Source organism: Mastigoproctus giganteus, chromosome 10 (assembly GCF_048544385.1).
Source record: "Mastigoproctus giganteus isolate SK-2022 chromosome 10, ASM4854438v1, whole genome shotgun sequence".
Lineage (NCBI taxonomy): Eukaryota > Metazoa > Arthropoda > Arachnida > Uropygi > Thelyphonidae > Mastigoproctus > Mastigoproctus giganteus.
This window is the reverse complement of record NC_143584.1, coordinates 52,522,674-52,540,026: the sequence shown is the minus strand read 5'-3', so window position 1 is coordinate 52,540,026 and position 17,353 is coordinate 52,522,674. Positions and strand designations below refer to the sequence as shown.

Genomic DNA, 17,353 nt, shown 5'->3' with positions numbered 1-17,353 from the left:
TTTATTCCTTCTCATTTGGTTCTTTGGCAGTCCTCTATGGTAGCTTAATCAGCACAATATACCACTGTCTTCCAATCATTTGAAGATTGGAAGACAGTGAAATATTGTGCTGTCCGTTTATAATTCTCATTTGCAAGAATTTCTAAAACCCCTCTTCAATCAAGGCTGTAGTTAGTTAATCTCAAGTGGGGGGGGGGGGTCTCTGTAAATTATTCTGGGGTTTTCAGCCGCCAGTATGCAAACTGGCCCATGAACACACTTCTGCAGATAACTACAAATAAAGATATAAGCATATGCTTGGATGCCATTTAAATAATCATTTTATTTCATATTATTTTGTTCTTTGGTACAACTTTCATTCATTCTTCATTCTTAAATATTTCCTGAAAATTATCACCTACAGAAATTCAAGCTGAATGTCAACAAGTATCTTCTGTCTTCAAACTTTAAATCCACATGTGGTACTAAAGTATTATGGGTTCTAATAGCCCTTCATATGTGTGATTAGCCTAAAAAATTAAATAACCTAGCAGAGCTTAAGATATAAAAAATCTCAACTTTGCAGCTGATAAAATTACAAAACTTTCTTTGCTCTCTCCTGTTTAATTCTAAGCATGCAGAGCATTATGTTTAATTTTCTTTAATTTCCTCAGTATCGGTTTACTATTATTTTCTCTATGTTTCTCGCTAAAGTAGTTTTGAAACTTATGTAATTTTGCAAAATACTATCCTTGTTTTAAACTATGTTGCTTTTCTGCAACACTGGAAAATTTTATAATTGAAAAGTTCTCAGAGGATGCATATGCTTCCCCATAGACATGATATGTAATTTTAAAATGTATACCTCAAAATCTGCTAAGTTTAAGTCAGTAATTTAATCAAAAATAATATTAGGCACTGTAGTATTTGAAATGTATTACTCTATGTTAAGTAAACAAAGGAAACAAAACAGAAATCTGAAAAATTTTCACCATAAGGATTTTTGGCAGTTACTGATTTCTGTGCTTCTAAAGGCTCTGATTCTCCTTCTTTATTTACTGCTCTTACTCTAAATTTATAATCTTTTCCAGGAGTCAATCCATTTACTTCCATAGCTAAGAAGAAGAAATAAAATTTTGTCAAAAATTCTAATAAACCTTTCATTGTGAAAATTTTATTAGAATATATTTTATACTTTTTTTCAACTTAATGTCAAATTTCAAAATTTATTTTAGAAAACTGCATTAATATTACTAGATTTGTATACTAATATTCACTAATTTTCTATTTTTTTTTTTTTTTTTTTTTACAGAAATCAAGTCATATTTGTGTACATTTATAGTCATAATATCATAAGTATATGTATATATATAAAAAAGTTCTGGTTTATACTCCAGCTTGACCACCAAGTCAAAGAAATTAACAACAAATTATGAATGCAATCATTAATTGTATTTAGCAGACATGAGCTTGAAACGGGGTCCACTCAAGGAGTGTATCTATTGCACTCTCACTCCTGACCACTCAGCTATGCCAGGAGCTAACAGATATAACATGTTATAACAGATACATATGTTGTTTTATATTTATTCTCTGTTTAGAAACAATGGTGCTCAGAGGAGGTCCTAGGATTTTCTAAAAGGAAATGCTAAGGCAGTGTTCTGGGGGTGTGCCATAGTCCCAACTAAGAGTACTGATGGTGCTACAATATAATTATCTCAATTTCCCATATAATTATCCAATTATACGGGATAGGTGGCATTTGAAAAGTTTGTGGCCTGAGCAGTGCTGCCTTTTATTTGAGGAGTTTTGTATCATGTTACTTTTTCAACATAGTATTACCCTTTGGAAACAACACACTTTTTCCACCAATGATGCAATGCATTGATTCCAGCTATGAAGAAAGTTTTCTCTTAGGCATCCAGGAATGCATAAACTTTAGTAATCATGTCACTGTTAGTGGGAAAATAGATGCCAGCTGGGTATTTTTTAAAATTAGGAAATAGGTGAAAGCCCAATGGTGCTAGATCCGATGAATTGGGGGATGGTCCAAGATTTCAAAAACATTGCTCATACAGTGTAGCCAGGGCAATGACAGACATATTAGCAGGTGTATATTCTTTGTGGAACAAGACTCCTTTGCTGAGTCTTCCTAGTTGTTTGCCTTTTAGTTTTTATGAAATGCCTCACAAGGCCCTCACAATATGCTCCTATGAATGTCTAACCTTTATCAAGGTAAGTCACTTACAACACTCCTTCAGCATTCCAAAAAAACCTGATGAACCATAATGCCATATGAAGCAGGATTTGATTTGTCTTTCTTTGGAGGGTGAGAAGAGCTGTTTGGACTGTGGAAATTATATAATTACATTATTATATAATTAATAAGTATGTGCAAATGAAAGAAGATTTGTAACTTCATTTATTCATAGGTGGGTGTTACTCTCAATCACAGTGACCCAACTTGCTGTATTTATGCAGCATCATTTGCTTCTTGTAGAATAAAGAATTAAAGCCAATGAACATCTACTGAAAAATGAGTGTAGTGTATAGAGAAATATCCAGGTAGAGTACATCTTATACTTCTCTCTCTCTCTCTTGCTATATATAACTTCAGCAGTGGATGAATAAAAGAAACTAAAGAGAGTACCAGTCATCCACTGATGTCAGAGAAAGCTGAGGTTGTTGCCACACACATTAATGAGAAATTAGCATTACCATTAGCAGAGACATATGATGCAAGAAAAACAACTTATACAGCATCAGCCAAAAAAAAAAAAAAAAAAACCCTTCCCATTTCACCATTCTTTGCTCCAAAGGTTTGTCCAGTTCTTTGAATTTATTTAAGCTATCAACTTCTGCAATGACAGATGAAAGTTTGTTCTTAGCAATCAATTACCCGCTATCTAAAGCCAAATTTGCACACATCTATTCTACAACTGTCTTTCCTCAATTTGAGTTTAAGAGAAACTAAAAAGAGTTTGAATGGATTGAGCAGGCTCAATCCATTCAGCCAAAAAAAAGTCTCCCTTTTTTTCTCTCACTGATCTCATTGCCCATCTTTTATTATCCTGAGTATAGTGCTGCACAGTTGGTACGTTACTCTGGGGTTACTGCTGCCCATATGCAGTACTTTGCATTTATCAATGTTAAACTTTGGTTGCCACCTCTCAGCCCATCTTCACTAGATCCTGTTGCAGCAGCAAACTGTTTTTACTGTCATTAATATCTCCGTCAACCTTTGTTTCATCTGTAAACTTGGATATTATACCTGATATACCTTCATCAATATCATTGATAAATATAGAAAACAACACTGGGCCCAACACCAAACCCTAGCGTACTCCACTAATAACATTAGTCATGAAGAGCAGTGTTCATTGATTACCACTCTCGGTCTTCTCCCACTCAACCATCACTTTATCCATAGCAGCAACTTTCCCTTAATGCCATATTGCTCCAATTTCTACAGCAGTCTTCCACGTGCAACAGTATCAAAAGCTTTCCTAAAATCCAAGCATATGATATCAAAATTATTTTTTGCATCTACTTCCTTTGTGACGACATCATAGTATCCAATCAATTTGGTCAGACAAGATTTCCCCTTAACACATCCATGGTCTGTCTTAACTATAGCTGCAATCTTGTCTAGATGATCCTGCAATGCATCTTTAACCAGTGACTCCATTATTTTCCCCAGAACAGAAGTTAAACTAACAGGTCTATAATTACTAGTGTCACCCTTTGATTCCCCATTTTGAACTGGGGATATGTTTGCACATCTCTGTGGGGACTTCCCCTGAATCTGGATGCTCTCATAATTATGGCTAAGGATTTGCTTACTTCCTTTGCTGCCTTTTTTTAATATAACTGGATAGATCCCAACCACTCCAGGTGCTTTTCTTATGTTTAACTTCAACATTTTCTCCTCCACTTTGCTCTGAGATTACAAAATCATTTAGCTCCCTGTTAGATTTTGATAAACTTCTGGCTTCCACTTCCTCACAGAATTCCTCATATGTGAATGTAGATACGAAATACTCTTTCTGTTTGTCAGTACCTGAGCAGGATCATCATCAACAGTTGAGCCACTGATATCAAGTGGACCAATCTGATTCATCCTTCTAGAGTTTACATAGGTAAAGAAGTTTTTGCTCATTTTTTTGTATCCTTTGCCAAAGATTTCTCGTAATCTGCCTTCGCCTGCTTAACCTCCTTTGTGACTTCTTTACAGACTAGCTTAAATCTCATTCAAGTTTCTTGCATCGACCGACTAACTGGTTAAAATAAATATATTAAAATAAAAATGATATATACATAAGATAAAACAGAAATAAAATAAGATAAAAGCATTCTTCTTCTTCTTCTTCTTCTTCTTCTGTCCTTAGCTGGCAGCTGGGGGAGGCGGTTGGCCACGCAACCAGTATGCTGCTGTAGGTGCCGCAGGGTTTCGGACTTGCTCTGTGATGTTCTTCCATACCTTACGATCCATGGCTTCAGTCCTGGCCTGGTTAAGGTCGAAACGTCGGCTCTTCAAGTCATCTTCCACTTGCTTGGCCCACGTTTTCCTAGGCGCGGTCCGTTGGATGCTCCATTGGGTGGGTCGTTGTCTCCAAAGGAGTGTGGATGGTATTCTGTTCGTGCCCATTCTACATACGTGGCCAAACCATCTGAGCCTTCGCTTCTGGATTTGGTCGGCAATGGTTGGTTGCTGTTGGCATCTGGCACGGATGGTATCATTAGTGATGCGGTCGCGAAGAGAGATGCCCAAGATCTGCCGCAGGCATCGCATTTGGAATACCTCAAGTTTGTTCAAATCTAACTTGAGACAAATCCATGTTTCCGATCTGTAAAGAAGAATGGGCAGGATCAAAGTCCGGAAGAGTCGGATTTTAGTCTTTGTGGAAATGTTGGTCCTCTTCCACAGACACCATTTGAGCGAGGCGAACGCAGTGGCTGCCTGTCCAATTCTGCTGTGGATTTCCATGGTGGATGCAACTTTCTTCTCCTGGACCAGCGACCCAAGGTATTTAAAGTCCTGCACTTGCTCGATCTGGACGCCTTCGAGATAGATTGTGGCTTGCGACCCATCTGTTGTCAGGGCCTTTGTCTTACCAGCATTGATCTTCAAACCGTATGGCCGGGCAATGCGGGCAATGTCGTAGAGGATGTCCGTGGCTTCAGCGTCGTTACCAGCAAGGATAGCACTATCATCAGCAAACATCAGGTCAGTCACATAGTGATCCTTGTCATATTGTATGCAATATGATAAAAGCATTAAAATACAATTAGATCACAGTGTAAAAATATAATATAATAATAGCTTTAAAATACATTGTAGCTTTCGAAGCAAAGTGCCTCTTCATCAGCTAGTCTGTGAATGGTGTACGTCGATATATATTGATGGTTACAATAGCACAAGTCAGCTGGGCATGATCATGTATCATGAATCTGGTGTCGGTAGAGCAGAATTATGTACACATGATGATCGCCAGCACTCATCGCACTTCAATACAGTACATTCTATAATAGGATTTAAGTGTACTCCCCTTGTGCGATTCATAGTACTATTATTGGTGACTATGTGCAGTGCTTCAAGCCACGAGTGCTGGCGGTAATCACGTGAATAGTCGACGATTGCAAAAATATCGTCAACATAATGACACCAGAGAGTGATAGGAATAGGTAAATTCAAGAAAATCTGACTCTCTCTCTCAAGTTCCTCCATGGTGATCTTGGCCACGACACAGGGGTACCCATAGCTGTGCCCTGTATTTGGCTAACAGAGTCATTGAACACGATCACGCCCCCTCCCTGTTATGGGTGCTCCATAACATGATATTTTTGCAATTGTACCCCGGGGATCAGAATCTGGGCTGCTGCAATATCTCAATTCCCTGTCACCAATCATTCAGTTTATGATTGAACTGAAGTTGATAATACTCTTCCTTTTTGGGATGTGTTAGTCCAACGCATGGATTCGTGTTTAGTAACTTCCGTTTTTAGGAAGCCAATGTGTGCAGGCCAATTTACCAATTATGGCTCTGTGCATGCCACTGGTCATTTACGTAGCACTGCTCATACTTTATTCTCCCACTTGGAGATTTCTAAAATTAGGGCGCAGCTTTCAAACTGTGGCTATCCACCTCATGTTCTAGACAGATGTGAGCTTCAGGCTCACAAATTTGTTACGAAATCTAACCTGTCTCACGTCGATCAATTTATCTCTACCGCCTACATCCCCTATTATCCAATCCAGGCATATTGGCACGTATTGTTAGGATTTTGCATCTCCATCATATACGATGCGTGCAACTTCTGGGAAGGAAATTACAATCTATTATTTGTAAGGTGAAAATACCTGTTCCTCCTTTCCTACAGAGTGGTTCCGTATACCATATTACGTGTCCGGATTGTGTGGGGTGTTATGTAGGTGAGTCTGGTAGAAGATTGAAAGATCAGGTTTCTGAGCATGAGGTGGCTCTATGAACCACTAACTTCGAATGCTCTGCAGTCGCTGAGCATTATTGGGTTGAGCAGCACAATCTTGATCCCCAACGGGATATTGAAATCGTCGACTGTTCACGTGATTACCGCCAGCCCTCACGCTTGAAGCACTGCACATAGTCACCAATAATAGTACTATGAATCGCAGAAGGGAGTACACTTAAACCCTATTATAGAATGTACTGTATTGCAGTGCGATGAGTGCTGGCGATCATCACGTGTATGTAATTCTGCTCTACCAACACCAGATACATGATCATGCCCAGCTGACTTGTGCTATTATAACCATCAATAGATACTGAAGTACATCATTCACAGACTAGCTGATGAAGAAGCACTTCATTTTGAAAGCTATGTATTTTAAAGCTTTTATTATATTATATTTTAACACTTGTATCTTATTGTATTTTAATGCTTTTATCTTATGTATATATCATTTTTATTTTAATAAATTTATTTTAGCCAGTTAGTCGGTCATCGTAAGAAACTTGGATATAATGCAACCCGACGCACAAGGCCTGTTTTCTAATAGCTTATATCTACCACCGGCCTCTGTGTCACCTGACAATTTATATGCAACCCATGCACTTTTCTTCTTTGCCATAAGTCTCGTTATTTCATCTAACCTACATTTAGGCTTAAACCTTGAACAGTATTTTAGTTGTAATGAAAAGCCTAGTAGCTTCCAAGATTAATTTGTCAATGCTTCCCATTTCGAATTTGCTGTTAGTAACATCATCAGTTGGTCCCACTGTATAGAATTTAAAAAGTGTCTGAGACCACTGTAGTTACCTTCACAAAAGCAAACACCCTTCCCTTTATCCTTGATGGTAGCTACATCTTTTAAGTAAATCTCACATCAGTATACTGTGATCACTGCTATGAAGTGATTCCTTTATCTGCAGATTCTTAATGCATGAATAATCACTGCTGGTAATCTGTCCACCCATGTCAAAAACGCCCAGATTTCAGCTGCATAAAGGAGTGGGGAGTATATAATGGTGCTGACATATTTTGTTGCTGTAACCCTGTCTGAGATGTAATGCAGGTGTTGTTTTACTCTCCATTTCAGGTGCGCCGCACGAATGATGAGTTTGTCAATGTGCTTGTTGAATATGAGTTTTGTGTAAAAGACAACCCCTAAATCTAAATGATAAGGAAAGGTGGGGATGGAAACTCCACTGATGTTGGGCGAGATGATTGTTGTTTCTTTCTTCAGGGAGTTGAGCATGCACTTAGACTTCACTGGGTTAAGGCCAAATTGTTTAAGGTAGCCTGCTAATATGAGGAGGACACTTAATTTTCTCTGTGTTTGCTTGGACAGGTCTGTGTTTGCTTGGATGGTGGTCAATATTTTTAAATCATCCGTGTAAGACAATACATCTGGTCTCTGGCTTATGAAAGGGGATATAATGGCAGTAAAGAGGAGACCAGAGAGGACTCCCCCCCCCCATAGTACTCCTCTAGATATTTGATTGACATAGGTTTTTTTCTGAATGACAGATTATGATAGTACGGTTGAGAAGGAGTGATGAGAGGAAGTGCAATGCATCATATAGCTATCATGCTAGTAATAATAATACAATACAATACAATACAATACAATATAATATAATATAATATAATATAATATAGACTCAGTAGGTGCCCCCTTGCTTGGATAGGTTTCTTTGAATACACAGTGGCACTCCTTGTAATTCTGAAACTTGAAAATATCCTCAACTACTAACATGCAACTTTGTTAGGTGCATTAAGCATATGATGCTCTGTCTGAAATGCAAATTGTAAGAAGAATCAGTAAACAAATGCAGGATCAGTTTGCAAGTCCTGGCTGCACTCCTAACAAAGTAGTGACACTCACATGTACCTGGAGGTGTCAATGCAAAATGCAAATAAAAGTACCAACACAAATTAAAATAAATAAAATGCAAAAATTTTAACTTAAAATTTAACATTTTTAATTTTAATTTCTTTTTAAAATGGTTGACTCTGTAGTAGGTTTGATTTCTTAGACTTGATCATGAATTCCAAGGAATTTTAAATATCAAAGTACAGTCAGTCCTCATATAACACATGTTTACACTACATGAATTCGATCTATATAATATCGGTGTTTTGATACACCCTAGACACTCTTAAAAAAACTACAAAGTAGTTGTTGTGGGCATCATTTGCTCTTTCTCATATTGTGATCTGCCTTCACGACGAGTTGCCATGATGCTGCACTACCTCGAATAAGTAACGCTTCACTAATAGAGAAGGCTATTGTTACTTATTCTCAGTGAGTACCACCACCCAGACATGTTTCAAGGCTATTGGCCTATCATCAGTGGGTGGGCAGGTACCCTAGAATTGCAGACATGACGACCCAGTTGTGAAGTTAATCGCACAATATGAGAGATGCCAAAAGGTGTATTAGATAATATTTAAAATAAATAAATGCACATGGCATAATACTTTAAGAGTTTAGTATCTATATAATATCGGTGTTTTGATACACCATAGACACTCTTAAAAAAACTACAAAGTAGTTGTTGTGGTTATCATTTGCTCTTTCTCATATTGTGCTCTGCCTTCACGATGATAGGCCAATAGCCTTGAAACATGTCTGGGTGGTGGTACTCACTGAGAATAAGTAACAATAGCCTTCTCTATTAGTGAAGCGTTACTTATTCGAGGTAGTGCAGCATCATGGCAACTCGTCGTGAAGGCAGAGCACAATATGAGAAAGAGCAAATGATGCCCACAACAACTATTTTGTAGTTTTTTTAAGAGTGTCTATGGTGTATCAAAACACCGATATTATATAGATACTAAACTCTTAAAGTATTATGCCATGTGCATTTATTTATTTTAAAAAATGAATTCGATCATACACGATTTATAAATAGGGAACGATATCTTATATAACACAAACCGAATTCGCTTATGCACGATTCACCTTTGTGTTTACAAGAAATGGCAGTCGAACGCGGAATCACCCCAACCGAACGCAACACGATAGGAATGAACAGAAGATTCTGAAAATGTATTTATGTGTTTTATATCAGTGAAGGGGAAACACATTTCACCATAATAACATAAAAATCAACACAATTCCAGCTATCGGTATAATCGCAAATGCAATTAGATCGAGTTTACTACCAGTTTATAACAGATTCCACTAGCAGAAACACAAGTGGAAATTGTTTTTATTGTTTTATGGTAGTAACCCCTAGAAATGTGCTTTAGTAAAATGTAAGGTGTTAATAGTGTATCTCTGCCTTTATGGTGTTGTTTATTCAGTTGCTACACGCACCAGCTTTGTAGTAGTAGTAGTAGTGGTGGCACATGATGCAAGAAAGCAAGTGTAGGAGCTTATGCAGCATCAGCCAAAAAAAAAAAAAAAAATCACACCATTCCCTCCAAATGCCTGTCCAGTTCCTCCTTAAATTTATTTAACCTATCAACTTCTACAACGACAGATGGAAGTTTGTTCCAGCAATTAACCACCCGCTGGCTAAAGGCAAATTTCCGCACATCTATTCTACATCTGTCCTTTCTTAATTTGAACTTATGTCCCCGTAGGTTGGTAATCTGAACAAGTGGAAGGATCCCATCAGAATTCAGCGTGCTCAACCCATTCAAGGCCTTATAGACCTCAATCAGATCACCGCGCAGGTGCCTAGTCTCCAGCCACTGCAATTTGCAGAACTTAAGCCTCTCTTGGTAAGAGAATCCCTTCATTCCCCTCACCAATTGTGTTGCTCTTCTCTGTACACGTTCAAGCAAATCTACATCCTTCCTAAAATGAGACCTCCAGACCTGTACGCAGTACTCAAGGCGTGGCCTGACCATTGCCTTATACAGAGGGACAATCACCTCCTTTTCCCTGCTAGCAAAATTCCTATATATCATTGACAAAACCCCATGACCCGCCCTAGCAGCCTGTCTGCACTGCTCAGAAAACTTCATATCTGACTGCACAATTACTCCCAGGTCTTTTTCATTTTCTACCACCTTAAGTGTAGTACCACACAGTTGGTACGTTTCTCTGGGGTTACTTCTACCCATATGCAGTACTTTGCATTTGTCAAGGTTGAACTTCAGTTGCCACTTCTTAGCCCATCTGCCCAAATTATCTAGATCCTGTTGCAGTAGCACACTGCCATTACTGTCATTAACAACCCTGCCAACCTTTGTGTCATCTGCAAACTTCGACATTAAGCCTGATATACCTTCATCAATATCATTGATAAATACACAAAACAACAGTGGACCCAACACCGAACCCTGTGGGACTCCACTAATAACATTAGTCCACGAAGAGCAGCACCCATTGATTACCACCCTCTGTCTTCTCCCACTTAACCATCCTTTTATCCATTGTAGCAATTTACCCTTAATACCATTCTGCTCCAATTTGTACAGTAGTCTTCCATGCGCAACAGTGTCAAAAGCTTTCCTGAAATCCAAGTACATGATATCAAAATTATTTTTTTGCATCCAGTTCCTTTGTGACCACATCATAATAACCAATCAAATTTGTCAGACAAGACTTTCCCTTAACAAACCCATGCTGTGTTTGAATTATTGCTGCGGTCTTGTCTAGATGATCCTGCAATGCATCTTTAACCAGCGACTCCATTATTTTACCCGGAACAGAAGTTAAACTAACTGGTCTGTAATTACTCGTGTCACCCTTCGATCCACCTTTGTGAATTGGGGACACATTTGCACATCTCCAGTCCGTGGGAACCTCCCCTGAGTCCAAGGATGCTCTCATAATTATGGCTAAGGGTTTGCTTAGTTGCTTTGCCGCCTCCTTTAAAATAACTGGATAGATCCCATCCACCCCAGGTGCCTTTCTTATGTTTAACTTCAACAATTTCTCCTCCACTTTGCTCTCAGTTATTACAAAATCATTAAGCACACTGCTACAATTTGATAACCTTCTTCCATTTTCAAACTGTAATAATTCCTCACGTGTGAATGTAGATGCAAAATACTCATTCAGTTTGTTTGCTATCTGAGCAGGATCATCAACAGTCGAACCATCGATGTCAAGTGGACCAATCATATTCATCCCCTTCCTTTTAGAGTTCATATAAGTAAAGAAATCCTTGCTGTTTTTCTTAGCATCTTTTGCCAAAGATTGTTTATGTGTGTGCCTCCTCATTTTGTAATTGTGCTTTATTCCCTAAAAATGAGTAAATTATTTAAAAGGTGTGAAAAGGAAGTGTCCTGGTGAAGACACTGCAGATTCAGAGAGAAAAAGAAGAATACGATATCGATAAATAGAGACAGACTGGGTCAAAAATTCTTACCTGGGAAAATTTGTAGTGGCCTCATACTAACGTTTATGGCCAAAATCACATCGGCCTCCGGGGTTTCCCCGGGTAAGGCTTATGGCTAGTTCGCCTCTGTCGATAGAGAAAAAAATATGAAATTGTGAAACGCTTTGAGCGAAATGAAAGCCCATGTGCCTATTGCACGTGCTACAGACCTAAATGAGGCAACGCTGAGAATTACAAAGAATGCAGAGAAAATAAAAACAACTTTGATAGCAGGAACAACTCAAAGTGTAATTAAAATCCATTAGATTAAGACACAAATAATTGGAAGAGATGGAACGGCTGTCATCTGTTTGGATAGAAAATCAAACAAAAAACAAGTTTGCTTACGATAGAAGCAAAAGCATTAGCAATATTTTATTACATAATAGTCGTAATAAAATACTTACGTATTTTATTACGATTATTTATTGTGTTTGGTAATGTTTTGGTTTTGGTTTGTGTGTTCAATCTTGGGTGGCCGGCACCTAACCCTATTTTTCAAATAGGGCCTGTTGTTTATATTGCACGATTTTGTATTGCACGAGGGTTTCTAGGAACACAACTATCGTGCTATACGAGGACTGACTGTATAGTATGATTACCCTACCATAAGATTCTGTATAATTACAGATCTATCCAACTTGGACAGAATTTCTGTAATTATAGAGAAAAATAACCAATAAACAACAATTTTTTTTTGTCTTTTTACATGGAATAACTATTTTTACTCAACTTTAGATTTCCATAACTTCCCCATGTAATGCCATTTACACAATGTTTAATTTTATAGCTTACTTGGATCTTTTGTTTTTCCTACAGGAAGCCATGTTCCAGTATCAGAATCCAATTTTTCAACTTCATAACACTGAATAGGAATGCCTCCATCATCTTTAGGTCTTTTCCACTTTAATTTGCAACCATTTTTGTGTACATCAGAAACTTCTAGTGGGCCTTCAGGAGAAGAGGGTTTGTCTGTAAAAGTTAAAAAAAAAAAAAAAAAAGGAAGAAGTTTTCATTAATATTATTTACTACTGTAAAATAATAATAATGAAAATTATAGCTATATCTAAAATTTATTTGTAAAATACCCAAAACAAATTTTACCATGTACAATTTATTTTAGGTACTGAAAATACAATAAAATGTAGGGGATTAACAGATTAATTCTCCTTGCCAGGATTAACCTAGCAGTATACTAATAATCTCTGATCCTGAAAGACACACTGCCCTTCGTCACAGCCAATTTTCTTTTATTGAAAAAAAAAAATAATAAATAATGTTCTTTTTTTTTAAATTCTAATGTTGATCTTTGACAAATGGGCCATAATGCTTATTAATGTAATTTTTATTTTTTAAATGAAAAATATGAAAATTATAAAATGGGCATTTTTTTACAAGTTACTTTCAATGAAATAAAACTTTTAATAATTCTGCTGAAAAACAAGAAAAACATTTCAAATGTGTAACTATTAGTCTCTTCCATTCTCATGTTTACAAAATCATTAAGTGCCCAAGAATTCATCGTTACATATGTGCACTAATTTCCAATTACAATATATAACAAGCAGAATTCTAAAGATGACCCAATGGACAGTTTCTAATTTTCTGTATTCTGATTTTACTGGATCTTACAACATGCCTACCTTGTTGAATATGACTTTATTTGCTTAATAACAATAAATAATAAACAGAATTGAATAACACTAATAATAATAAAATTTGAAAACAAATTCAACACCTGAATTCAAAAATGTATTCTTTAATCATTAAAGTCATTGACAAATTTACAAAAACTTGTAAATTGAATTATTTATTTTTAATCTGATAGAAAAGATTATTTATAACCATCCCTTCATTATTATACATTTAATTTTTAGTTTTTATTTTTATTCTTTCTTTATACTGGCATTGTATTATAAAGAGTTTCACAGTGAATGAATAAGTCTTGCCTGACCAATAGGATTAATTATTATGCAGTTATAAATCAATTTGGATGCAAGATACACATTTTATATTATTTACCCTTAATTTCAGTAAAATGTTTAAATATGGTTTTCCATAAAAGGCAATTATAGAAACTAAAACAAACTGGGATTAATTAGAAAGTCCTTTAGTGCATCTATTCTTTGTCTCCTAAAAAATAGGAGACAGAGAGTAGTCATAAATGGGAATAACACAGGGTGAATCAATGTAGCAAGTGAAGTTCCTTGGGGATCAGTGTTGGGTACCACACAGTTATCTTATTCTGGAATTACTCCATTTGTCAATTTTCAAATTCATTTGCTACTTCTTGGCCCATCTGCAAATTTTTCTAGATCTTGTTACAATAACACAACCTCATCATCAATCATTAACCACTTCACCAAACTTTGTATCATCTGCAGACATCAGGCCTGATTTACCTTCATATAGATTATTAATTCCTTATTGTTTTAAGTCTAATTTCATTATAAATTTAACTTAGCAAGTTTTGCTCAGAACCTGAGAGGTTTCCTTTGAAAGTATCTTTTGTAAATTATTAATAAATATAATCTGAATTTCTTCTACCTTCCTAAATATATTCAAACATTTATTTGAGATGTTAGATGTTCTGGATGCATCAGCATTAGCAAAGGCACATGATGCAAGACAGCAAGCATCAGCCAAAAAAAAAAAATATAGCAACAGCCAAAAAAAAAAAAAAAAACCCCCTTATTTCACACATCCACTCGCTCCAAATGTTTGTCAAGTTCTGCCTTGAATCTATTCAAGCTATCAACTTCTACAACAACAGGTGGAAGCCTATTCCAGCAATCAACCACCTGCTGGCTAAAGGCAAACTTCTGTGCATCTATCCCACAACCGTCTTTCCTCAATTTGAATTTATGCCCTCTCAGGCGATTATTCTGAGCAAGAGGAAGAATCCCATCAGCATTCAGCATGCTCAAACCATTCAAGCCTTTAGACACCTCAATCAGATCACCTCACAGGTGCCTAGTCTACAGACACTGTAATTTACAAAACTTAAGCCTTTCTTCGTAAGAGTAACCCTTTGTTCCATTTCCTAATCTTGTTGCCCTTCTCTGTATTCGTACCAACAGCTCTACATCCTTCTTAAAATGAGGCCTCCATACCTGTATAGAATACTCAAGGTGTAGTCTGACCATTCCCTTATACAAGGGGATAATCACCTCCTTATCCCTGCTAGAAAAATTCCTGTATATCATTGACAAGACACCATGAGCTACTCTTGCAGACCATCTGCACTGCTCACAAAACTTCATATCTACCTGCGCAATTACCCCCAGGTCCTTTTCATTCTCTACCACTGTCAGTGTGGTACCACACAGTTGATACGTTACTCTGGGATTACTGCTTCCCATATGTAGTACTTTACATTTGTCAATGTTAAATTTCATTTGCCACCTCTCAGCCCATCTGCTCCACTTTTCTAGATCCTGTTGCAGCAGCATACTGTCATTAGTGTCATTAACAACCTTGCCAAACTTCGTATCATCTGCAAACTTGGACATTTAGCCTAATATACCATCATTAATATTTATAAATACAGAAAACAACAATGGACCCAACATTGAACCCTGAGGGATTCCACTAATAACATTAGTCCACAAAGAGCAGTGTCCATTGATTACCACACTCTGTCTTCTCCCACTCAACCATCCCTTTATCCATAGCAGCAATTTGCCACCAATGCCACACAGCTCCAATTTGTGCAGCAGTCTTCCATGTAAAATGGTATCAAAGGCCTTTCTAAGATCCAAATATATGATATCAAAATTATTCTTTGCATTCAGTCCTTTGTGACTACATCATAGTATCCAACCAGATTGGTCAGACAAGACTTCCCCTTAACAAACCCATGCCGTGTCCGAGCTATAACTGAAGTCTTGTCTAGATGATCCTGCAATGCTCTTTTAACCAGTGCCTCCATTAATTTCCCTGGAACAGAAGTTAAACTAAGAGGTCTGTAATTATCTGTGTCTCCCTTTGATCCTCTTTGTGGATTGGAGTCACATTTGCACCTCTCCAGTCTATGGGTACCTCCCCTGAGTCCAAGGAAGCTCTCATAATTATGGCTAAGGGTTTGCTTACTTACTTTGTCGCCTCCTCCTTTAATATAACTGGATAGATTCCATCCACTCTAGGTGCCTTTCTTATGTTTATCTTCAACAATTTCTCCTCATTTATCCTCAAATTCTCTCAGTTATTACGAAATCATCCAGCTCACTGCAGAGTTTAACTTACCTCTGGCATTCCCCTTCCAGAATAACTCCTCTTGTGTGAATGTAGATGCAAAATATTCATTTAGTTCATTAGCTACCTGAGCAGGATCATCAACAGTTGAACCATTGATATCAAGTGAACCAATCTGATTCATCCCCTTCTTTCTAGAGTTTACATAAGTAAAGAAATCCTTGCTGTTTTTCTTTGCATCCTTTGCCAAGACTTCTCATAATCTGTCTTCACCTGCCTAACCTCCTTTGTGACTTGGTTACAGACCAGCTTATATCTATCATAGGCTTCTCTGTCACCTGTTATTTTATATGTATCCCATGCATTTTTCTTCTCTGTCACATGTCTAATTAGTTCATCTGACATCCATTTAGGCCTAAATCTTGAACAGTATTTCTTAGTTGGTATGAACAGCCTAGTAGTTTCCAAGATTAATTTTTTGAATGCTTCCCATTTTGAATTTGCTGTTAGTAACATCATCAGTTGATCCCACTGTACAGAATTTAAAAACTGTCTGAGACCCCTGTAGTCACCCTTATGAAAGTAAAAGCCCTTCCCTTTAGTGTTGATGGTAGTTACATCTTTAAGTAATTCCCACATCAGTACATTGTGATCACTGTCACTCAGTGGTTCTTTTATCTGCAAATTCTTAATGTATGAATAATCACCGCTGATAATCAGATCAAGTGTATTACTCCCTTTGGTTGCCTCTCAAACATGTTGATGTAGAAAACAGTCATCCAATAAATCCACAAAAGTCTTGCTAGTGTGCAAGTGACCAACCCACAATTTCTAGTCGATATCTGGAAAGTTAAAATCCCCCATTATAAGACATTCAGATTTACTGGCCCACTCTATGCACAACTGCTCTTTATACTCATCAGATTCATTAGGCCTATAACATCCACACCTACTCTCATTTTTCCTTTCCCTTTGCTTATGTCACACCAAACAGACTCAACACTGCATTGTCCACCAACATCAATTGGATGCACTTCCTTAGATTTTATGTGTTTCTTAACTAACAGCATAAAACCTCCTCCCTTCCTATCCTGTCTATCCTTTCTGTACACATTGTACTCCCCAAATTCCAATTCTGCACTGCTTATGTCTGTGTGACACCACATCTCTGATATCCCAACAACAATATCTTATTGTTTACTTTGAATTATAATTGGAACAAACCTGACAAATGCCACATGACAATTTACTTTTTCTGTTATGCTTATATGTTAGTTACAATACTATAACAAAATATAATGTTATAGTATTGTAAATATATAAATCCCACATAATGAACGAACCTTACTTTTAATGAC

The 17,353-nt window shown here is 37.0% G+C and overlaps 1 protein-coding gene across 2 annotated transcripts in view; it reads right to left on the bottom strand.

Annotated features, from left to right (window-relative positions):
• LOC150079033 (twitchin-like) overlaps window positions 1-17,353 on the bottom strand; it is a 2,795,346-nt gene that overhangs the window by 1,338,112 nt on the left and 1,439,881 nt on the right. For both annotated transcript variants that reach the window (XM_090382361.1, XM_090382360.1), the window contains 2 exons: window positions 12,597-12,773; window positions 972-1,094 (listed from right to left, as the gene is read on the bottom strand). In XM_090382361.1, the coding sequence (XP_090238487.1) occupies window positions 972-1,094; window positions 12,597-12,773 (300 nt within the window). The remainder of the gene's footprint in view (window positions 1-971; window positions 1,095-12,596; window positions 12,774-17,353) is intronic.